Genomic DNA, 25,100 nt, shown 5'->3' on the forward strand with positions numbered 1-25,100 from the left:
TTTTCTACTTCAAGTATGGATATGTATTTCTGACTGTATGCCTGTTGAGTGTTTTTTACCACTGTGCTATCACTGCTTGTTTTGTTTAGCAATTTTTCAAAGTAATTACTCCATACTTCAAGGATTTTTTTTCCTCCTGTTTTCATGTCACCTTTATAATCTCTAATTCATTTTACAACACCCTTTCCTCCATTTCTGAGCTTCTTCAACAAACTCCAGAATATCTTGCCACCTTCTTGATATTTATTTTCTATGTTCTTACCAGTCTTCCCATGACTTTTGTTTAGGTAGTTTTACACAGCGTTTGGCTTTCTTACATTTGTCTCTGTATTCTCTAAAAGCACAAGCTGACTTATTTGCCAGGAACTTTCGATATGCTTTCTTCTTTTCCTTCACTGCCTCTTTAACTTCCTGTGTCCACCATGGAGTTCTGATTTTTCTATCCTTGCAGACAACCTCACCACATGCCTCTCTGGCTGAATCAATCAGGGTTTTCTTCAAGACTTGCCACTGAATCTCCAAGGTTTGGTTCCTGTTTGCAAACTGTTTCATTTTTTTTCTTGAATAATGTTTGTGTATTTTAGTCTACAGTTCACATATGAGAACTGCTCAACTTTTATTCACTTTAAAACTTTCTTGCATGTTATTCTTTTCAATATGAAATTCAATTTTATCCTGCTCAAGACTAAATAGTGATCGCTTACAATTTCAAATCCTCTGTACACTCTGGTGTCCTGCACCAGGGAGAAAACATCACTATCAATAATAACATAGTCAATGAGACTTTTCTTATTCCTTGCCTCTTCTCTCCATATGAATTTGTGCACATTTTTATGTTGGAACATGGTGTTAGTAATAACCAGTCCATGTCCTGAGCAAAAATCAAACAGGTATTTGCCATTATTATTAGCTTTGCTCTTTCCAGGCCAGTACAGAGGTTAATATGCTTTCTATTTCATTTTTAATTCTACAACAGATCATTGCAGATACTAAAAAAAAATGGGGTTTCTTCCAATTTTCATAATTGGTGAGATAACTCATTATCAAAAATTATGGACACAACTACTATGTTATAGTAAAACTTCAGTTTAATATAAACCAAAATAATCACTTGACATTTCAATCTTCATATCAAGGTCATCATCTGGAGTATATACAAAGGAAACAAGCTACATTACAATCTACATGGTATACTAAAGTCACAGTAATTTGGTCAACTTAGGTAGGTTCAAACTGTCCATTCTTTCAGTATGTTCAATGCACTTCTTTAGGTGTTTGTATATTTTTTCTAATATTGAGTATTTTTAGTTCTTTATTCTTTACATATTTCAGTGTCTGCGCAGTTAGCCTAGTGGTTTTTATGGTCCACAATTCACTTTGTGTGCAGTAGAGGTCTTGTCAAAAGTTTATAAACTCTTATTCTTGTATGCTTTTCAAATTGGTTAGGTTTGAAAATATTATTGATTATCCTCATTATTTCTAGGAAGTTTGAAATTTTAATATTAATATCAGCTTCTTCTGTATATGAAGGCAAATTAGTTTGGCAAGTGCAAAGGAAATGATCTTTATGGGGGATTTCAATTATAGTAATATAAACAACAAGGTAGAGGATAGAGCATTTATAAAGGAAATGAATTTTTGGATTTCTTAAGGGACAACTGTCTTAAGCAACATGTGTTGGAAGGAACACAAAGATCAAGAAATTTTGATTTGGTCATAGCATCAGAGGACTGAAATGCCATACTTGTCCCCCCATTGGTGAGAGTGACCATGTAGCCCTGACTTGGAGGATGAATAGGCATGTAGAGGTATCAATACAGAAAGACTTTGTGGAATTATAAGGCAGGTAACTATCACAGACTTAGAAACCAGCTTGCTGCAGTGTACTGGATGAAAGAATTTGAATGAAGAGGAGTCATTAGTGCATAGGAGATACTTAAGAAAAAATTGTTGACAGCAATGTCAGATTGCATACCTTGAGTGAAGAAGATCAAGTGATTTGTTGTCAGTCAAATGGATGATGAGAAATAAAAGAGGAATTGCATAAAAGAGATTATGGAAGACATACAGACAGGTGGAGAACAGTTGCATGATGAATATCAGGCCCAGGCTAAGCAGACTTTGTTCCTAGAAGGATAATGAGTGGTGAAATGTTAGCAGTGAATGAAGAGGATGTATGCTAAATGTCAGTAAGGCAGTGGCACTAGATGAAATTTCACCATGTGTTTCAAGGGAATGTGCTGTGAAACTGACAGTATCACTGACTTGGCAGCTTAATGAAAGTCTTGCAATGGAACAAGTTCCTGGAGAGTGGAAGGAGTAACATTACCATTTCATAAAGATGGTAGTAAAACAGAGGCATCAAACTATAGGCCTGTTTGTATTTCTTCTGTAAAGATTTTGGAGAAATTAGTAAGAACTCATATACAGAATTGGACAGATGAAGGTAATATTTATGCAGGCTAGCATGAATTTGTTAAAAGTGCTCTTCTTTTAGTAATCTGGTTACCTTTTACAATAGAGTAACAAGAGCAGTGCAAAGGCATACACTCCCCCCAATAGGCATTTGACATGGTGCCACACAACAAGTTAGTTTTAAAGTTGCAAAATATGGATTTGAATATCAGATTACGGACTGGATTGGTAAATGGCTTTCTGATAGATATCAGAGAGTTGTATATGAGGAAACAGTATCAGGAAGTAGGAAGGTTAAAAGCTGAGTTCCACAGAGTTCAGTACTGGGATCATTACTGTTCAATCTTTATGTCAATAATACTGTCACAGGACTAGAGGGAGATATTCAGATTGCAGGTGATGTGAAGCTTTGGAGGATTACTAGTAATAGTGTTGATATTATGGCTCTTCAAGAAGATTTTGAAGAAGGTGGGAAAATGAATGGGAATTTAGTTTAATGCAACTAAATGTAAAGTTTGAAATTTGGGACCCACAGATGGGATGTTTCATACTAACTTGGTGGAGTTATGCTGGAGGAAGTAAGGGATTTTAGCATGATTGTAGATAGAAATTTCAAGTTCAGAGGACATATTGCAAACGCTGTAAAGAACATCTCAGAAAATTGCTGCAATTCTGAGGAGGACACAAGAGATAAAAGTGTGGTGGCAGTCCCATTCCATAAGGCGTTGATCAGACCACATCTGGATTTCTCTGCTCAGAACTAGTGTCAACAGAATTTGATCTGTCTCTGCACTCTCTCCAGGTAACTTTGAAGAGGGGGGTGCCAAGACATATAACAAAAATGATATCAGGATTGTACAATGCTGATTACGAGGACATGCAGACTACAGAGTTTGTGGATAGAGGAGGGGATATGATTGAGATATTCATATGTGGTAAAAAGGGAAAAGAACAAGGGAGGAGCCATCCCCAGAAGTTACAAAAGTAGCGAGTAAGAAGTAAGTCTGCTGCATGGAGAGTGGTAGGAGCATGAAATGCATTGTCTGAAAGGGTGGTGATAGTGCAAATGGCTGATGAGTCTAAGAAGTGGTATGACACTTTGTATTAACTAGTGTTGACCTCCCATGATGTATCTTATGACTCCATGGAAGTCAAGACATAACCATAAAAATAGCACATCCAAGGTATTTGAAGATGTTAATTTGTTCTAGCATTTTATTTTCAAATCATGATTTTACTCCTGACTCGAGACAATCCTTTAAAAGCTTCCATGACTTTTGTTTAGTCTGCTGATATTTGCATTCCAAATTTTTTAGCAATTATGTTTAAGGAATGTATTGATTTCTGGAATTTATTTTCACTTCTTGCCATGATTATCTGGTCATCTGCATGCAAAAAAGGCATTAAGTACAGTTCCACAATTCAGTTTAAATGCTGGCTTTATATTTTTTTCTTCCATCTCTACAGATAGTAAATAAAAGTGGCGACATGCATCTTTGATTCCTATGTTTACTGATTTCCATTCAGTAACTTTTTCATTGATTTTACATCAATGAAATGTTTAGTTGTTTTGATACATGAAAGTTAATATTGCAAGTAAGTGATTTGAAATGTTTAACTTCTTGAGTATGAGCCAGTTTTTTTTTTTTTTTTTTTTTAGGACTTTGTCCAAGGCTTTCTGCTAATCTGCACATGCTACATGTTTTATGACCTAATTCCAACTTTCCAGTATTTTTCCTTGCTGGCAGATATTGTTAAATAATTTTTAGTCATTTGAAAAACAGGATGCCTGCATAAGTTTAATACATTCTATATTTATTAAACCTTCTCCAGGAAATTCTACTGATTTACCAAAATACACTGCTTGGAAGATTTCTTTTAAGGGCATTTCTTCTTACCATAAGTTCCGGAAGAAGTCTAACCAGGTTTTCTCTTTAATCTATTCAAGTTTAAATTTTTTCTTTTACCACTTCATTTGTATTTCTTAGAATTTTGGATGTATTTAGTAACCTCTTCATCGTAAGATCTCTTTCTAATTTTGCTATGAAGTGATCCCATGTTTTTCTATTCTTTTTTCTGCATGCCTTCCCCCCCCCCATTGCTTTTTTTGTGTATAATTAATTTCTGCTTCTTGTGATTTTGTATTTATCCAAAATCTTTGCTGTTTTTGATTACTGTTTCAATATTCTCATCCAAATTTCTTATTTCCCTTCTTTCATTTACTTTTTGTTCCAAGACATTCTGTTGCTGCACTTATTAATATGGTTTTTAAATTATTCCATTCTATATCATCATTTTCTTTTGTTTGTTAAAGACAAAGAAAATTTTTTTCATTCATTTTTCCTTTATTCTTTGTAAATAGTCAATTAATACTTTTATCACCCGAGAGTTGAACTATTCCTGGGGATTTCTCTTTGCATTGATATGGTTAATTTTAAACTATCCTGGAGAGATTCTCAATTTTCCTTGTAATAGATGATAATCTGGTTCTATTTCTACATCTCTGAATACCCTGCTATCTAGTTATCACATTAGCTGTTTTCCCAAGTGAATTTATGATAAATCTTTATGCTTGAAAAAAGTATTAGTCATTTTTAAGTTATATTGGAGAAATCTCTAAGTCTGTATATCCATTTCTATTGCATGTAGCACCAGTTGTTTTCCTATATTTGTACCAAGTAGAATGTTCCTTACTTTAGTACTAAAACCTCTAATTATAAATAGATAATCATTTGGGTTTTTATTTATTTTTAAATCTGAATAGACGACATTGTTATCTTCCTCTCTTTCCTTCACTGTGACATATAGAGCCACAACTTATTTGTAATCTTGGTTCTGGAACTTTCTCACTCCAGTATTTATGTCTGATTAAAAATAAAATAATTTGGAAACCCTGCTCTAGAGACCAAAGATGAAATTTGGTTAAGCTACTTAGGGATTCCAATGAAGCAGGATGGTAGCCTCAGATTGGGTAATGAAATGAAATACATCTATCTAAATACATTCATTATTTTATTCATATCATCATCATCATTGCATGACACCTCCAAAGACTCACTGTAGGAGAACTACACTACACAGAACTCAACGTCTCCACCACTTAATCAACCAAACACACAACCATCATCTACATACAATGCTATCTACTGTCCACCACTAATAATATTTTTTGTCTGTAAATTGTGCATATTCTCCTGGTCGATTTGCTTGCATGCGAGATGAAAAACTGGAGTTTCGAGGAGGGGAAAACCTTGCTACTGTCATATGAGAAACCGGTTTTTTTCCAAATGAAGATCACAAAGTATTGTTGATCTCCTAATTGTGCTACAGACACACTTATTATTACATTTTTATTACTACATTCATTATTTCATTTTTAGATATCGTTTCTAATGTATTTACATCCATACTTACAAAGAGCTCTGCCATTATAGTACTTCATGTTTTCTACATTTAAACTCTCCTTAAAGTGCTGTCTCCATTTTTCAACAACCTCATCCTCTTCAGTTAACAGGAAGCTCTTATCCCTAATGCCGTTTTCTTCTTTTCTTCTCTCAGAGCATATTTTTCTTTGTCACTTCATACAATTTTATAATGCATTCTAACTCTGCAGCCTTCTTATCTTCTGTTGCCATGCTGGCCATGTAATCTCCTTTAGCATCTCTTGCAAATCTTTTGTCTTTCCCTCTCATCATCTGAAATAGTGAACATTTAAGATGTTGCAAGTCCTCACATTTGTCGCTAGGTCAGTCTACTGAATTTCTAGAATTCTTGTTAGTTTCCATAATCAAGAATTTTTTTTTTAAAATCCTGATATGGATAATTAGCATCTTGCCCAGTCCATGTCCTTTATCCAAGCTTTGGGATAGCATGGAGCTAATCTATCCCAAGAAGTTGCAGAATATACAGATACTTAAAAGCATTTTAAATGCAGTGTTAGCATCTGAAGAAAAAAAAAAGCTGCTTACAAAAATGGACAAATGTTATGTTAAAAAAAAATGCAAATGGAAAACCATGAAGCTATTCATTTAATGATAGAATGCAGAAATCAGAAGCACTTCGACCAATAAACTTTTAGAACTATCATTCCATCACACGTTAATTTTCATTAAATGTTAATCATTGCCATGATTCACAATAACTATATTGATGAATTAGTTTGTCTTTTTTTTTATGTATATGTATACATGCTAATCAAAGTGGTTATCAAAAACAATTCTGCATTTGTTACCATCGGATGGCTTCTCAAAAGAAAAAGGGCTGAATTAGAAGAGCTGTTAGCACTGAGTATCACTCAGTGGAACTTTCATGAAAGGTTCTTGGATTGGCCTTCACATGAAGCTCATAAAAAAAGTTACTAGTTATCCAAGTACAAAGCAAACTTGAAAAAAAAAATACATGCAAACATAGAATTCAAATACCATTCAAAATAGTCCTGTCAAACAGGCGATTGTGATTTCTGCTTACATTGTGGGTCAAATGGTATTAAAGTTAAAAATATGCTAATTCTTTAAAATGAAATTATCTGGAGGATACTATATAAAACAGAACATACTCTTTGGGAACTCTGATCCACTGTCCATAAGGGTCAGGTTTTTGTTGAGGGCCAAATGAAGAATCTATTTCATCTTCAGATTCACTTAATTCTTTATCTTTGGGTGATTTGTCTTCCTTAAAAGATGAAATTATTTTTTAATATGCAAAAACACAAGCTGTTGCATATAATAATTTAAGGTATAACAATTTTTATACAGTCAAACTTGGTTATAACAGGTACCATGGTACAGAGAAAATTTCCCTGATATAACCATTACTCACAATATCAGTGATGAGTTAAGCCTACCTTTTTCTTTTAATTATCAATAACTCGATAAAAAAAAAATAGATTCAAAAAACAAAAGAAATATTAGGTTGGGGAAATAATATACAAAATACATATACTACATGCTTAGATATCTGAATATGTATGAATTTTGTATAAATATCAACTACAATACACTTAAAAGATTAAGATCAATTTATTTGTCTATAAAGTACTGTTGTTCCATACACGTAAACAGAGTTCATTTCTCTGTAATTAAAACCAACATATATATACACTGTTATGTTGGTTTTTAAATCGATCCAGCCAACTGTTGTTACATACAAAATCTTTGCAAACAAATTGTTCAGCAAAAGTGCTACTTGGGCCTTCAAGTAGCAATAGATCAGATGATCTATTTAAAATCCACAATTCTTTGTGTAGTGAACCCCTGAAGCAATGTTTCATCAACATTTGTAAGATTGCAATTTCTAATTTTTTTTTTTTTTTTTTGTTTTGGTTATGTTGTTTTCCAGTGCCAATATGTAAACATCTTTATTCTTCCACAATGTCAATAATGTTGAAGAGGACAAAACCTTTTACACACTTCAACATTTTTTTTTGCACCACATTCTTACTTATGAATAATTTTGACATTTTCACAAACCAACAGACATGTTTCTGACAGAAGGTTTTGTTTTTAACTGATTTTACAGTTGTGGTAGTGTTTAAGTAGAGTGAGGAAGGAGGGCTGGAGGCTAGACACTGGAGAGTTAAGTAGAGTGGGGATGGTTCCCAAGGGCAACATTAGGTTATAAACCAGCCCATAATCCAATGCAGGTGGTCATAAAAGCAGTCACTCCATCCATTTTTGTCTATTCCAAGAATTACACAAGCAATTAAGAATGTTTGCATAGTTAGCAAAATTTGTACAGTATATCCATGCAGTTTAAGTGAGTAACTGTATGGGAATATGCCTGAACATTTTAATTCAGGCATTAAAATCATTATGCTCTTTGTAGCCATAATCTTATTTCTGTATTTGTTGCAACGCAGTTGGACTGTATATTGCACAGGATTTATCTAATCAGAGGATATATTGTGCATATCTGAACGTTAGCTGTAAACTATAAAAGGGTAGAAACATGTAGAACATATTAAACAAGCAGCACTTATTAAAGAGAGAGACTTATAAATGCAAGAAACTACAGTAGCTTTTTCCAAGCAGGAAAGGACCTCCCTTGGGATTTCAATCTACAGAAATTTTGGTAGGCAAGCTGTGACTTTTACCAAATAAGCATATCACTTCATACTCAAATAGCTTGTAGAATAAGTGTATTAGATAAACACAATTATCAGAAAAATATAAAATGTGATATAATAAAGCATTCCATAAGAATTATCATATATAATAATATTTTATAAGTACTCTCAAACAAAAATGGTTTTTAAATCTATATAGTATACTACTATCAGAGGTATAGGAGACAGCTAATGAGAAAGAAGAAACTTCTAAAACCGAAATGCTCTCTTCTATATTGAGTCAAAAACACGGAGGCTTCCTGAGGGGCACTATGTCATGTTATCCTTACAACCACACTGCTACACCAAGACGAGAAATCTTATGCAAAAAGTGGGAGAAAAGATTTATTTTTTTGTTAAAAAACGTTTAATTTTCTTGACCAAAAAGCTCCGGAATGACTTTTAATGGGATTATATTGATCAAGTGCATATAATAAACAACTATGTTATACCAACTAAGGCTGTTGGCATCTTCAGGGTACATAACCGATGTAAGGCACTAAAAAGTAAAAAACTGTTACAAACTATAATCAACCAATTCCAATTATATGAAACAAAGAACAGAGCACGTACAATACATACATAGAGTGTGCACGATCTCACTTGTTGTTATTTAAGAACGTACTATAGTTGGCACTGTAATTCAGTTCTGGCGAGTTGATAGATCTAATAAGGGTCTTCCAGATCAAGGGTAAGATTAGTCCTTGGTTCCTGTTAAGGTTTTGTATGCAGCGGCAACTGTTGTGGCCTCTTTAAAAATTTGGGAGTGGAAATCCTTTTAAGGAATTGTGCTTCTATCCCACTCTATGGTATGGTTCGTTCTTGAGAAATGAAAAGCTAACCCCGATTTTTCTTCTCTGTTATTATTGACATTACCTATGTGTTCTTTTTGCCTAATTTCAAGGCTCCTTGAAGTTTGGCTGATGTAATTCAAGCCGCACGAGCAGGGTATGTTATAAACTCCAGCATATTTGGAGAAAGGATGGCTATCTTTTGGAGATCTTAAGAATTGTTTAATCATTTCTGTAGGTTTAAAGGCTACTCTTATTTTATGTGGTCTAAGGAGTCTTGCAATCTTATTGGAAACTGTCCCTAAGTAAGGAATGACAATGGTAGAAATATAACGTATATCATCTCGTTGTCTTTGTCGGGGTTCAGAGAAAAGTATCTTGTGGACGAGTCTTCGAGGAAATCCATTCATGGTAAGGTTGGTAGATATCAGGGATAGTTCTTCCTGGAGGTCTTTTTGATCTGTTGTAAGGAGAGAGGCACGGTTCTTCAGCATGTGTACAATACTAAGTTTCTGAGAAATGTGGTGGCAGGAAGTGAAATGTAAATAACATCCTGTATTGTAAGTTTGCTGTGTTGATACCACCATTCAGAAGCTTCTTAATTAAAGTGTCCAGAAATGATAATTGGTTATCTTTATCAAGTTTTTCAAATTTAGAGTGAATTTGATTGTGTGGTGTAGAGAGTTGATTTTGTTTAAGAAAGTCGAACAGGTCCTTTTTTGTGTGGTTCCAAACAATAAAGATATCATCCACATATCTCCACCATACTGTGGGTTTAGGGTCTGTTGGAGATAAGATTTTACTTTCAAAATCCTCCATAAAGAGATCAGCAGAAGATGGAGAGAGAGAGAGGGGGGGGGCTACCCATTGCAAGGCCAGTCAATTGCTGATATATGGTTTTATTCCATAAGAAAAAGTTTGATGTTAAACAATGACAGAACAGAGAAGTAATGTCTTGTGGGAGCAAACTTCCTAAAATGTTGATGACTTCCTCCACAGGGATGTTAGTGAATAGAGATGTAACATCCAGGCTGGCGAGTAGATCCATATTGGAGATAGAGGTGTTGTTCATTTATTTTTTGATTTATTTTTTTGCTAGAAATAGGATAGGGTTGGCTTATGCTACCATTGTTAACTGAAGAATGGCTTGAAGATCAGAATTTAGTGTTGCAGCAGCAGATATTCTAAAAAGTTTCTTCATTATGTGTAGTGCAAGATATGTATAATAAGAAATAACAGAATATACTGACATTGGGTGAAAGAGTGGAGCCCTAGCATTAGTGAAACAAACTTATTTGAGTCTGATAAAATATTAATAATAAAATCAAGTGACAAATACACAGCCAAATTTTATGGCTTACCTAAAGATCTTAGATGTACTACATAAACTAGACTTGAGTGTTTTTTCTAGTCTGATGGTTTAATAAGAGGATTTAATAATTTAATTTAATTTTACTTGATATCCCTGAGTAGCTATCAGCCTGCAAGTTGCTGACAGCTACTCAGGGATATCAAGAGCAATCATTTGAAGGTCTTAAAATTTTTCCATAGCATTTCTCCAGAGGCAGATTATATAGGGCATCCCAAAATTCACGCAAGATTTAAATTTAGCACCATTTGTGCGGTAAAGTGTTGCCAATGAGAAAAAAAAAAAGACAACGTGACAGCTGACAGTTCAGGGTTATTAAAAATGGAGTGCTACACGAAAGAACAATGCATTTTCATTGTTGAGCAATATTTTAAAAATAATGAAGGTTTGGCAGCTACAGTTCACAATTTTCGTACAAAATTTGGTTGGAATAGTGATTTAACTTCATCAACTGTGAAAAGATTAATTAAAAAATTCAAGGAAACTGGATCAATTAGTGATCTTATACACTCTGGCCATCCTTCAACAAGTCGTTCAACAGAAAACATCGAAGCAGTTCGTGAGAGTGTTGCTGAGAATCCAGGAACATCAATTCGGCACCGTGGTCTTGAATTGGGCATTTCGAGAAGCTCTCTACAGCGTATTCTCACGAAAGATTTGCATCTTTATGCTTACAAAGTTCAGTTGACTCAAGAACTGAAGCCTACCGACCACACACAGCGAAGAGAGTTCGTTGAATGGATTATGGAACAACAAGTGGATGCTTATTTTTCGAACAAAATCATCTTCGGCATTTTCATCTTGATGGTAAGGCATCAAGATGAAAATGCTGAAGATGATCTTGATGGTAAGGCATTTTCATCTTGATGGCTTCGTTAATCGACAAAATTGTCGCATTTGGGGTTCAGAAAATCCACGAGTGATTGTTGAGAAACAAATGCATCCACAATGTGTCACTGTTTTGGTGCGGATTTTGGGCTGGAGGCATCATCGGTCCATTCTTCTTTGAAAATGCGGCTGGTAAGGCAATAACAGTTAATGGTGCTCGCTATCGTGACATGATAATCCAGTTTTTTGTGCCTAAATTGCAAGATATGGATGTGGACGACATGTGGTTTCAACAAGACGGTGCCACATGCCATACAGCCCGAGAAACAATTCAATTACTGCATGAGTTATTTCCTGGTCGTGTAATTTCGCGTTTTGGTGATCAGAATTGGCCACCCAGATCATGCGACTTAATGCCGTTGAACTTTTTTCTTTGGGGTTTTTTGAAGTCTAAGGTTTATGCCAACAAGCCCACGACCACCCACGCCTTGAAGGAGAAAATTGAGCGCTGTATCAACGAAATTCAGCCACATTTATGCAAAACGGTCATGGAAAATTTCGACAAAAGAGTGCGTATGTGCCAGCAAAGCCGTGGAGGCCATTTACCCGATATGCTATTCCATGCATAACCCTATACTGTATACTTTATGAATCAATAAGAAATTACAATTTTTAAATTAAAAACTGTGTTTTCTATCAAAATTACTTCTTGCATGAATTTTGGGATACCCTGTATAAACAAGAACATTCTCTGGATTAAAACAGATTTTTTATTATTAGTCATTTATTTAGAAACTAACAACTGACTAATTTCACTCACACTAAAACTAGCCCATCAGGATTTAAAATAAGCACAAAAATATATAAAAACAGATAACAACAATGTTGTCATCCAAATGCTGAAAAAGCTGGCTCATATTTTGAATTTCTTTTTTTTTATGGTTTATCCCCTCAGCTGTTTTCTCTCTCTCTCTCTCTCTCTCTATGGAGTAGTCTGAACAATGACAGAAACTGATCAAACAAATAACTGATGGCATTAATTCTGCACTGATCAACAGTGTATTTCTTGCTTGCATTTAGACAATTTATCATAGAAGAGGCTGGAGTCATTTGATAGGTTGACACAAGGCCTATTAAGTTCCCATTGTATGGTCAATCTTTTTCTGCAACTGGAAAGCTAATTTTCTCTTTGATCAATCATTATATTTGACAATGGATGGATCTTTATTCTCAAAGGCATTGTTCTTTCACTTACTTTTTTTCTGTGCAAAACCACTCCAGTTGACTGCAAATGTAATCCAGCTCTGCTGACAATAGTACAATACTCCTATTTCCTCATCTGGCAAAATGTGTATCAATGAAACTTCATGAATCTCTGAATCACTCTTCATTGGGCTGATAACTTTCTTAACTAAGGCAGCAAAATTCCATCTTATTTTTATATTTTATTTTTTGCAAAAAAACTTTTCTAGTTTTTACTTTTGAATAAATTAAATCCCACAGAGAAGTCATTTCTATCATATGATATTAGTAAATCAGCATATGATGATAACAGTTGTGAAGTCCATTAAATTCTGCCATGTACCCTTAAGGGGTGTACAGGATAATGATAGTACTACATGAAAAATTTACATCATTAGCAACTTCCTACCTACAATTTTCCTCCAAATCAGTCTGTTACTTGTCAATACTTCAACATTATCAGATTTTATATTTCGATCGTCTAAGGCACTATCTACTTGGATACTGAACGGACGAGGATGGGCTGGCAATTTAGGATTTAGCCGACCAAATTGTATTCTTATTGGTTAAACCAAAATATAGAATGATGATACAACATGACAAAATTTCATGCCGGCTGGTGCGTCGCCCGATTAAACAAGGCCCCCATTGTTTTCGCCAGGGAACCAGGGCGAACAGCGAAAAGTCAGCTACTGGAACAAATCTGAAAATAAACCCCAACTCAACATCACCAGAGTTAAAGATCGGTACTATCAACGTAAGAAGCCTGAATGGCAAAGAAATGGAGCTAGATGAGGAATTACATAAGTACCAGATCGACATAATAGGGGTGACTGAAACAAAAAAGACCAAAACTGGTGAGCTCTTTCTGAGCAATAAATACAAAATGTTATATTCAGGCAATGACAATCAAGGAAAAGAAGGAGTAGCCATAGTATTCAACACAAAATACGAGGCTAATCTTCTTGAATGGCAGGCAGTCTCAAGTAGAGTAATGTGGGCAAATATGAGAATGGGGAACTGGACAATGAGATTTATTTGTGCCTATGGTCCCACAGAAGGTTCTACTAAGGTAGAAGTGGAGGAATTTTTTGAGACTTTAGAAAAAGCAACTGACACAATGAAAAATGAAAAGTTGGTCCTTGTTGGGGATCTAAATAGCAGAGTAGGAAATGATTATCAGACATACAAAAATATTTTGGGAAAATTTGGAGAAAAGAGCAAAGCTAATAATAATGGCAAATACCTGTTGGATTTCTGCTCGGGACATGGACTGGTCATTACTAACACCATGTTCCAACATAAAAATGTGCACAAATTCACATGGAGAGAAGAGGCTAGGAATAAGAAAAGTCTCATTGACTATGTTATTGTTGATAGTGATGTTTTCTCCCTGGTGCAGGACACCAGAGTGTACAGAGGATTTGAAATTGGAAGTGATCACTATTTAGTCTTGAGCAGGATAAAATTGAATTTCATATTGAAAAGAATAACATGTAAGAAAGTTTTAAAGCGAATAAAAGTTGAGCAGCTCTCAGATGTGAACTGTAGACTAAAATACACAAAGATTATTGAAGAAAAAATGAAAGAGTTTGAGAACAGGAATCAAACCTTGGAGATTCAGTGGCAAACTCTGAAGAAAACATTGATTGATTCTGCCAGAGAGGCATGTGGTGAGGTTATTTGTAAGGATAAAAAAATCAGAACTCCCTGGTGGACACAGGAAGTTAAAGAGGCAGTGAAGGAAAAGAAGAAAACATACCAAAAGTTCCTGGCAAATAAGTCAGCTTTTGCTCTTAGAGAATATAGAGACAAATGCAAGAATGCTAAACACTGTGTAAAACTAGCTAAACAAAAGTCATGGGAGGACTTTGGCAAGAATATAGAAAATAAATATCAAGAAGGTGGCAAAATATTCTGGAGGTTGTTGAAGAAACTTAAGAATGGAGGAAAGAGTGCTGTAAAAGGAATTAGAGATGATAAAGGTGATATGAAAACGGGAGAAAAAGATATCCTTGAAGTATGGGGTAATTACTTTGAAAAACTGCTAAATGAAACAAGCAGTGATGACAGCACAGTGGTAAAAAACACTGACCAGGCATGCAGTCAGGAATACATATCCATACTTGAAGTAGAAAAAGCCATCAAAGGCTTGAAATGTGGAAAGGCAGCAGGAGTAGATGATATTCGACCAGAAATGCTGAAGTATGGTGGTATAAGAGTATTACAGTGGCTGCACTGCATAGTTCAGAAAGCCTGGAGAGAGGGACGAATTCCCGATGATTGGAGTAGAGCTCTCATAGTACCCATATATAAAAAGGGAAATAAAACTGAATGTGAGAATTACAGAGGTATTTCTCTACCGAGTGTTCCTGGCAAGATCTATGCAAGTATACTTGAGAAACGGTTGAGAAGAATTGTGGAAGAAAAGCTTGGTGAAGAACAAGCTGGATTCAGGCCAAATAGAGGCTGTCAGGATCAGATCTTCACTTTACGACAAATAGTCGAGAAATCATGGGAATATAACAAAGATCTGTATTTAAGTTTTGTCGATCTGGAAAAGGCATATGACAAGGTGCCAAGAGAGAAGCTATTCAATACGCTGCAGTTATATGGTGTGAATGGGGCATTATACCAAGCAGTACTTAGTCTTTATTTGAGTTGTAAGTCAGCAGTCAGAATTGAAGGAAGTACAGGAAGATGGTTTAATGTTAAATCTGGTGTGAGACAAGGATGTACATTATCCCCTCTGTTATTCATTATCTATATGGATCACATTATGAAGGAAAGTGGTATTAAACATGATATCAAAATTGGAGATGTTAATGTCAGCTCTTTGCTTTATGCGGATGATGTTATACTTCTAAATAAATCTGCTACAAGTCTGCAAGATTCTCTGACTAAATTGAATAGCTGTTGTAATAGATATGGTATGAAGGTCAGCAATAAAAAGACAAAGACAATGAAAATAGGCAGAATCATTGAAAATGTCAACTGTGTTGTGAATGGAGAACCTGTGGAACAAGTAAAACTTTTCAGCTATTTAGGCACGATTTTTACTGAAGATGGTAAATTCAATATAGAAATAGACAACAGAATCAGCAAAGCTGGTATGGTGGGAAGTCAATTGAATAAATTCATATGGAATAAGAGAGAAATTAGTCGGAACTCTAAATTAGCTGTATACAAGACAGTGTTCAAACCAGTTTTAACTTATGGATCTGAGAGCTGGGTCAGAAGTAAAACACTTGACCAAAGACTAGAGACCACCACAGATATGAGAGTCCTGAGAAAGATTATAGGCGTGAACAGATGGCATCAATGGCAATATCATATTAAAAACGAGGATATTAGGAAAGAACTTGACATTGTCAGCATCCAGGAATGCGTTAGCAGAGCTAATCTCAGGTGGTATGGTCACTTAAATAGAATGGGCGAGGAAAGATTAGCAAAACAAGTCTTCTCTGCCAGGGTGGCAGCAAAACGACCCAGAGGAAGGCCAAGATATAGGTGGATTGATACGATACAAAGTGCTTTAGACGATAGAAATATAAGATCTGATAATGTTGGAGTCTTGACAAGTAACAGACTGATTTGGAGGAAAATTGTAGATAGGAAATTAATAACGATGTAATTTTTGTCATGTAGTACTATCATATCCTGTACACCCCTTGAGGGTACATGGCAGGAATTTGATGATGATGATAAATAGTCAGATGGCTACAACTGTATAGTATGAACTATTACTAATAATTTTTCTTTTCTTTGTGTTTTAAACTTTCAGTTACTTTTTATCCCTGAAGATGCAAGTCAAATGACTTACGAAACTTGTCAGGTCTTTTATTAATTCATTGTGTTTTATATAGCTTATTAAAAAAATGTGGTCCAATTACCGGAATATGCCATGTGAATACATGAAATGTTTTACTTGTTCCACAGGTTTTCCATTCACAACACAGTTGACATTTTCAATGCTTCTGCCTATTTTCATTGTCTCTGTCTTGTTATTGCTGACCTTCATACTATATTTATTACAACAGTTACTCAATTCAGTCAGGGAATCTTGCAGGCTTGTAGAGGATTTATTTAGAAGTATAACATCGTTCGCTTAAAGCAAAGAGTTGACATTAACATCTCCAATTTTGATATCAGGTTTAATACCACTTTCCTTCATAATGTGATCCATACAGATAATGAATATCTTTGTCTAAAACCAGATTCAACATTAAACCATCTATCTGTACTTCCGTCAATTCTAACTGCTGACTTACAACTCAAATAAAGACTAAGTATTACTTGATATAATGCCCCACTGACACCACATAAATGTAGCGTATTGAATAGCTTCTCTCTTGGCACCTTGTCATATGCCTTTTCCAGATTGACAATACTTAAATACAGATCTTTGTTATATTCCCATGATTTCTCAACTATTTGTTGTAAAGTGAAGATCTGATCCTGACAGCCTCTATTTGGATTGAATCCAGCTTATTCTTCACCAAGCTTTTCTTCCACAATTCTTCTCAACCGTTTCTCAGTATACTTGCATAAATCTTACCAGAAACACTCAGTAGGGAAATATATCTGTCATTCTCACATTCAGTTTTATTTCCCTTTTTATATATGGGTACTATGAGAGCTCTACTCCAATCATCGGGAATTTGTCCCTCTGTCCAGGCCTTCTGAATTATGCAGTGCAGCCGTTGTAAGACTTTTATACCTCCATACTTCAGCATTTCTGGCCAAATATAATCTACTTCTGTTGCCTTTCCACATTTCAGGCTTTTAATGTGACTGCATGCTTGTTGAGTGTTATTTCCTACTGTGCTATCACTCATTGTTTCATTTAGCAATTTTTTGAATTACTCCATAAATGAATGATATCTTTTTATACCAGTTTTCATGTCACCTTTATCATCTCTAATTCATTTTACAACACCCTTTCCTCATTTCTGAGCTTCTTCAACAAACTCCAGAATATCTTGCCACCTTCTTGATATTTATTTTCTATGTTCTTACCAAAGTCTTCCCATGACTTTTGTTTAGGTAGTTTTACACAGCGTTTGGCTTTCTTACATTTGTCTCTGTATTCTCTAAAAGCACAAGCTGACTTATTTGCCAGGAACTTTCGATATGCTTTCTTCTTTTCCTTCACTGCTTCTTTAACTTCCTGTGTCCACCATGGAGTTCTGATTTTTCTATCCTTGCAGACAACCTCACCGCATGCCTCTCTGGTTGAATCAATCAGGGTTTTCTTCAAGGCTTGCCACTGAATAGGAAACCAATATAAAGCTACTGGTTATAATGTATAACAAGTATGTCTGTCAAGTGTGCATGTGCTCTTCTGGCTGGTTTGCCTGGCTGTAGGATAAAAAACAGGAATTTCTAGGAGGACTTTTCCTCCCAGAAACTCCCACCTCTGTATGAGACTGCCTAACTCACCTTCAAATGAAAACCCCTGATAAAGTTTCTTTGCATTGTGGACAGGATTTGAACCCAGGTCTTTCCAATCAAATGGTATCATATCAAAACAGACTGAGCTACAGAAGCTCCATATTTCTCTTCTTAGGATAACGCTACCCCCCCCCATTTTTTTGCTGGTTTAACCATATGATAAGCATTGTTCCCTCAGCATGCAAAAAATTAAGTATCTGTTATGTTTCAGGCATTACATTACTTTACACCCGTACTTTCCAAACTGTGGGCCATGCCCCCCCCCCCCCCCCCTGGGGTCTTTTAGTTTTGTTGAGGGGGCCATGAAATAATGAAAATAAATTTAAAATGTTTTAAGACTAAGTGTGTATGTAAAACACTACAAATGTAATATTTGCATTTGATTTTTGCATTGTATTGAATATAAATACAATAAATATTATAATAATATATGTCTGTATCATAGCCTGTGTAGCTCAGTCAGTATAGGCTAAGCCAGTGGGTCAGAAAGACCTGGATTCTATTCCCATCTATGATATGAGGAACCTTTATCCGGTCTCTTTTGACTACTTAGAACAGGCAAACTGGCCCTGTAAACACACATGGATTACAGTCATGAATACTTACGACAATATGTGGAAGAGATAGGGTCCTTACCACTTGTTATGCCCATAGTTAACCATTAGTCACAACATGGTAGTCAACCTCCTAGATAGGAGATGACACATGAATGTGATGTCTGCATTACGAATTTTTTTTCCGATGGGGGGGGGGCATGAAAGATTTTACTTTTTCCAAAGGGGCTTTTACATCCATAAGTTTGGGAAGCACTACTTTACACTATGCAAATACATCTAACCAGCAAACCATTTTCACATTTGCTCGTGCTTCATAAAACTCCTTAACTGAGTGAGTATAAGAGAAAAAAAATTAGGCTACTGAACTACCAAATTCCACAATCTCTTTCACACAGATGTTAGTATTTGCTGCATTCAATTTTCCCTGCTATCTATTAAGTCCTAAGAATAAGTCATACTCCCTTCAAAGTTCAACTCCAAACTCACAAACAAATTTTTCTCCCCTGTTCATTCCAACTAATGTTTTAACTCTGAAGAAAATCTACTAATCCTCTTTCCTCTTACCCTTTCCATAATTTGTTGCATTGATAATTTCAGAAATGCATAAGTATGAAATTTTTGGAAATCAGATTGGTATGGTATGGCCAATATTTTTTCCTACTCATTCTGGAAAAAATCAACTGAGGCTTTGAATTTGCAAGTTTAGCTTAGCAGAGAACATTTCAGAAGATGGTCACTGCAATAATTTGCATATAAGTAAGAAGTTAAAAGATTTCTTCCCCCCCCCCCCTGTGGATACAGGAGAGCCATACACATGCAAGAGAGATGGAAGTAGGGTTCATCAAAACTTGTGTGTGTACATACACACAAGGAAACACAAATCACAACTGCAGTTTGGATATGGCTTGTAATTTCTGATCCAGTTGAGTGGTATAGGCTGAAAAGGAAGAAGGAAATTGTACTGAAATCTAGAATGCCAAATCGATATGGCCACAAGGCAGTGTAGTATGTCTGTCAAACTGCATGTATTCTCTGGTTGGTATGCATATTTTGTGAGATGAAAATTCTGTTAGTTTGAGGAGGAAAACCTTGTTTTCTTTGTGAGACTAATTCACTGAAATTGAGAGGGAATGAAAGAAAATCATTCATATACAGGAAAAAAAGAACAGTACCTCAAAACTCTAACACTGAGAAAAGTTTAAGGATTAAAAAAAAGTATATTTTTCTTAGACTTTTGGCTCTTCATTTTAGCAAATATTTATCTTATTTAATATTATTATTAATATTAAATATACTTTTAATATATTATAATTTTTTAAACATCTGTACCTTTTCATCAGATGATTTTTTACTATGTTCTTCATCTTCTTTCTGTTCAGCTAATGAGATGTAACCAACAGATGGAGGTTCCCATTGTGATTCTTTGAAAGATAAAAATACATAATTATATGTTCGTTAACCATAATCAGTAACAGAATCTCTGATAGAAACATCTATTGAAACTTTCTATATCAAATGCAACTTTTTTTATCCTTAACAATAATTAAAATATTATTTTTTATTATTATTTGCAGATGATCAGGTAATAATATCAGATAAGGAAGACAATTTACAAAGAGCAATATATAATTTAAACATATAGTAGAACAGTTTGGAATGAAAATTTCCATAGATACAACTAAAACAATGGCATTTTCTGGACAAACTCTAGTTAGAAGTAAAATAATTATTAATAATAAAATATTAGAACAGATAAATACTTTCAGTTATCTTGGATGTGAAATATCATATGAAGGAGAAAAAGACAAAATTAAAAACTTCAAACTTTTTACAGATTATAGGTCTGATAAATAGAACACTCAACCCAAATATAGTACAAAAAGAAACACCCTTGAAAATATATAATACTTTATCAGTGTCCACACTGATATATGGCAGTGAAATTTGGGCAATAAACAAACAAGATAAACAAAGAATAAAAACAAGTGAAATGAGATTTATGAGAAGAACTGCAAAATACACATTATTAGATCAAAAAAGGAACTAAGACATTTTAAAAGAACTAAAAACAAAATCAATAGAAGAAAAACTAAACAATTATAAACAAAAATGGATTGAACATGCAAACCGAATGGCCAACACCGACATCCTAAACAAATACTAAAATATAAGCCAATTGGAAAGAGAAGGCAGGGTAGACCTCAAAAAAAAAAAAAAAAAGGATGGATAATGAGACCGGAAAAGACCAATATGGTCTATAACTGTAATTAGTGTTATGATGATGAAAATGTTATTAAATATGAAACATTAAATTAAATATAATTCTGGTAGATGCTATTTCATTTGGCAAGGAAAATTCTACAAACAGAGGGGATAGCCATGGATTCTGCACCACTGGCCAACTAGTTCATGGAGATCTTTAAAGAAAATGCCTTAAATCTGCCCCACATAAACCCTATGCTACGAAGATGATGTGTTCTCCATTTGGCCACATGACCTGGATCCACATTTTCTTAACACATCTAAACAATCGACACCCCAGAATCCAGTTTACCTTAGGAAAACAACAACAGTCTCCCATTCCTAGATACTCTGATTACACACCTGCCCGATCAATCTCTGGCATTCTCCGTTGACAGAAAACCTACACATACAGATATACATCCAGCAGCAGTCACCCCCTCCTCTAACAATATGGAATTATAAAAATCCTATATAACAGGGTAAAATTAATTAGTTCTGATAACAGTGGCCTAACTGCTGAACTTGACCATATTCTTAACACTTTCTTAGCCAATGGCTATAATCCCTCCAAAATATTAAAACCTTGTAACCCCCCCCCCCCCTTTTCAGAGTAAAGATTACTCAAGGTCTATCACCATTCCATATATCTGGGGCACATCTCTGAAAAACTGACCAAAAATCCTAAGGAAATAAAATTTATAACCAATTATAGACCATATAAAAAATTGGCACCCCTTATTTGCTCCACCAAAGACAAGCCATATTTCCTAGACCTACCAGGTTCCTTGCAGTTGCAAACTGTCCTACTATGGCCAAACAAGCAGGAGAGCCAACATCAGAATTAATACACATATGTACAAGAACGTCAACTAGTTTCACTAGAATACTGTCTAGCTTTGTCAAGACTAAAAAGGTGAAAGAAAATAATAAATGTAAAAAAACGAAAGAATACAGTAAACCGTTAACAACGGTTAGGCAACCAAATTTGACAGCTCACGTGACAATGTAAGCATGAAGCGAGATGCTCCAGTCATTATTGTGAATATGCGTTACATAGTTTTTGGCATACTGTAGTTCTGCTATACTTAATAAATTAATCAGATTTTTCCATGTATCTTTCAATACTGCTCCTTGATTTCTGTTCAGGTCCTACCTGTTCATAGGACCACTGCTGCTTTGAAAATTCGGCATCTGTAATCGTCTTCTATATATGGCATCGAGCTGTTTTCCCAGTCTATTGCATGGTTAGAAGTTGAGAAGTGATGTGCTAAACCTGAGGTATCTGACTTGTTGTGATTTACATCTCCAACATGTACTTTCTGTCTAATTTTAGGCTTCTTAAAGTTTGGTCTATGTAGAAAAGTCCACAAGTGCATGGTATTCTATAAACCCCTGCATATTTGAAAAAAGAAATGCTGTCTTTAGGGGATCTCAAAAACTGTCTGATGGTTGCAGTCAGTCTAAACACAACTCTGATGTGTAAGGCTTCAACATTCTAGCAATTTTAGTCGATACTGAACCAACATAGGGGATGACAACAGATGAAACGTATTGAGTTGCTATCCTTTGTTATCATTCTCGTCTTTTGACCAGTATATCTAAAAAAGGAAGTTGTTGATTGTTTTCCAATTCTAAAGTGAATTTGATTTTGTTATGAACCGAGCTGATTTTATTTAGGAACACATGTAAGCGTTCTACTTTTTCTTTCCAAATGATAAAAACATCATCTACGTACCTCCACCAGACTGTTGGTTTTGGAGGTTAGAATTTCCTTTTCTAATTTCTCCATGAACAAGTCTGCACATGGTGGTGGTGGTGACAGGGGACTGCCCATGGCTAGACCTTCCAATTGTTGATAAACGATGTTGTTGACTTTAAAGAAATTGGAATTCAGGCAGTGTTGGAAAAGTTGTGTGATATCCCTTTTGTCATATCCCACACTAACTTTAATTACCTCAAAAAGATGGGATCTTAGCATACTACCTGTACTACTTACAATATGTTATGAAAATAATAATCTTCTGTGTAATTCTATATCATTTTGCATTATTTAGAGACTAAAAGTTATCAATATAAACTAATCTTTACCTGGATTAGAGGATTCCTTATAGAGATCTTTATGCAATATAGAAAATATAAGACACTCTATACAAACTCTTCCATGGCTCACATTTCTTATAATTATTACTAAACATATGTATATTGAACAATGTAATGCATATATCATTGGATTTAAAATAAAAAAAAAGTTTTTTCTGGAGCAGTTAAAGCTCAACTTTTTTTTTTTTGTCGATGACTCACTTCAGGTCTTATAAAATCTGGTAGTCCTGTTAAAAATTTAAAGACACTAATTATATACAAGTATGGGAGATAAAACATTTACCTCTTTTAATCGACTGCGTTTGCCATCTTCTGGTTTGTATAGGATGAGGGATTCCAAAAAAGGGTGACACTTCAGGATATCTGAGTTGATGCCCAAGTCATCTGAGTTGTAGTTTTTTGACTATACTGACAAATGGTTCTTGCTTAGCCAGATCTAGCACAGTAGAGTTAGCGATGCGGTCCATCCAGGTGTATCCAAGGATCAGTCCGAGACATGTAGTTCCAAAGGAGTTAATTAGATCTGTAGTTTTTTTTTATGCTTATTGTCCAGGTTTGAGAACCATACAAGAAGATGGATCTACTGGTTGCATGGTATAGTCTTAATTTTGTCTTTAATGATACTAATGATGAGGCATTTCCAGATGGGATGGAGTTTGTTATGGAAGACTAGCGCTAGCTGCTTACGTTTTCTGATAACATTTTCTGTCTGATGTACGATCCAAGGTATTGAAAATCCTTTACTCTTTCTAAGGGTTTATTGTTGATATGAAGTATAAAGTTTTCACAACCTATTGAGAATACTTAGGACTTTTGGATGCTGATCTGCAGACCAATAAGTTTAGCCTGTGCCTCTAGTAGACTGAGATGTTTTTGTGCATTTGTTGGTTCTGTATCAATAAGTACAACATCGTCAGCAAAGCTAAGATTAGTTATTTGCATGGTGTGGGTGGATGTTTTAATGTTAAAACCAAGATCTTCTGTGTTGATGGTCCAGAAGACGTAGTCCAAGCATATTAAAAACAAATAAGGTGCTAGTACATCACCTTGCAGGACTCCTGTTGTCACTGGAAATGATTTAATTTCTCTTTTCTCCAAATTTTCTCAAAACATTCCTATGACTGGTAATCATTTCCTACTCTGCTGTTTAGATCTCCAACAAGGACCAACTTTTTTTGTTGTTGTTGTGTCAGCTGCCTTCTCTAATACCTTGAAAACTTCCTAACATAAGCACAAAGAAGTCTCGTGTCCAGTTCCCCATTCTGATTATGCCCATATCACTCTACTTGATATCGCCTACCATTTAAGAAGATTATCCTCATATTTAGTGTTTATAGCTATTCTTTTTCCCTGATTGTTATTTCCTGAATATAACATCTTGTAATCGTTGCTCAGAAAGATCTCACCTGCTTTTGTCTTCTTTGTTTCGGTAACACCTATTATGTTGATCTGGTATTTATCCAATTCTTCTGCTAGTTCCATTTCTTTTCCATTGATGCTTCTTGTGTTGATGGTGCCAATCTTGATCTCTGATGATGTTGAGTTGGGGGTCAATCATTTCCTGGATTCTAAAAGGAATGAAGTTTAAAAGTCATTGCACCAATTGAATTGAACACTTGTAAAATTTACTTAATGCTTGGCATAAAACCAGTCTCTTTAATGTGCCAATAACAAATTGGCACAGTTTTTCACCATAGAGAGATATTAGCATTAGCCAATGTTGGCTGTCCAAATTATAACCTATATGATCTCTTCTACCTCATTATGAGGGGGGGGGGGTACTTGTGCCTTTGTGCAAGCTGATATTTCATGTTAGGGGAATGCCAAATCTGGAATGCTCTTGTTTTGACTTTCCCTGGCTTAAGATTTCCTTGTACCATTCAGTTATACTCATTTGCTGTCATTACTGCTCTCCAGATTCTTGAAATTACTCAGCTCTTCAAATTCTTATCTCTGAAGACTGATTACTGCAAATGCAGTATTAACCTAGTTGACTT

At 35.0% G+C, this 25,100-nt stretch overlaps 1 protein-coding gene across 1 annotated transcript in view; it reads right to left on the reverse strand.

Annotated features, from left to right (window-relative positions):
- Positions 1–25,100, reverse strand: part of LOC150106640 (WW domain-binding protein 4) — an 80,764-nt gene that overhangs the window by 13,851 nt on the left and 41,813 nt on the right. The window contains exons 6-7 of the mRNA XM_090392593.1: positions 20,089–20,180; positions 6,971–7,086 (exon numbers count right to left, since the gene is read on the reverse strand). Of these exons, the coding sequence (XP_090248719.1) occupies positions 6,971–7,086; positions 20,089–20,180 (208 nt within the window). The remainder of the gene's footprint in view (positions 1–6,970; positions 7,087–20,088; positions 20,181–25,100) is intronic.

Source organism: Typopeltis vanoorti, chromosome 5 (assembly GCF_054136105.1).
Source record: "Typopeltis vanoorti isolate ZY-2024b chromosome 5, IOZ_Tvanoo_1.0, whole genome shotgun sequence".
In the NCBI taxonomy this organism is placed as follows: Eukaryota; Metazoa; Arthropoda; class Arachnida; order Uropygi; family Thelyphonidae; genus Typopeltis; species Typopeltis vanoorti.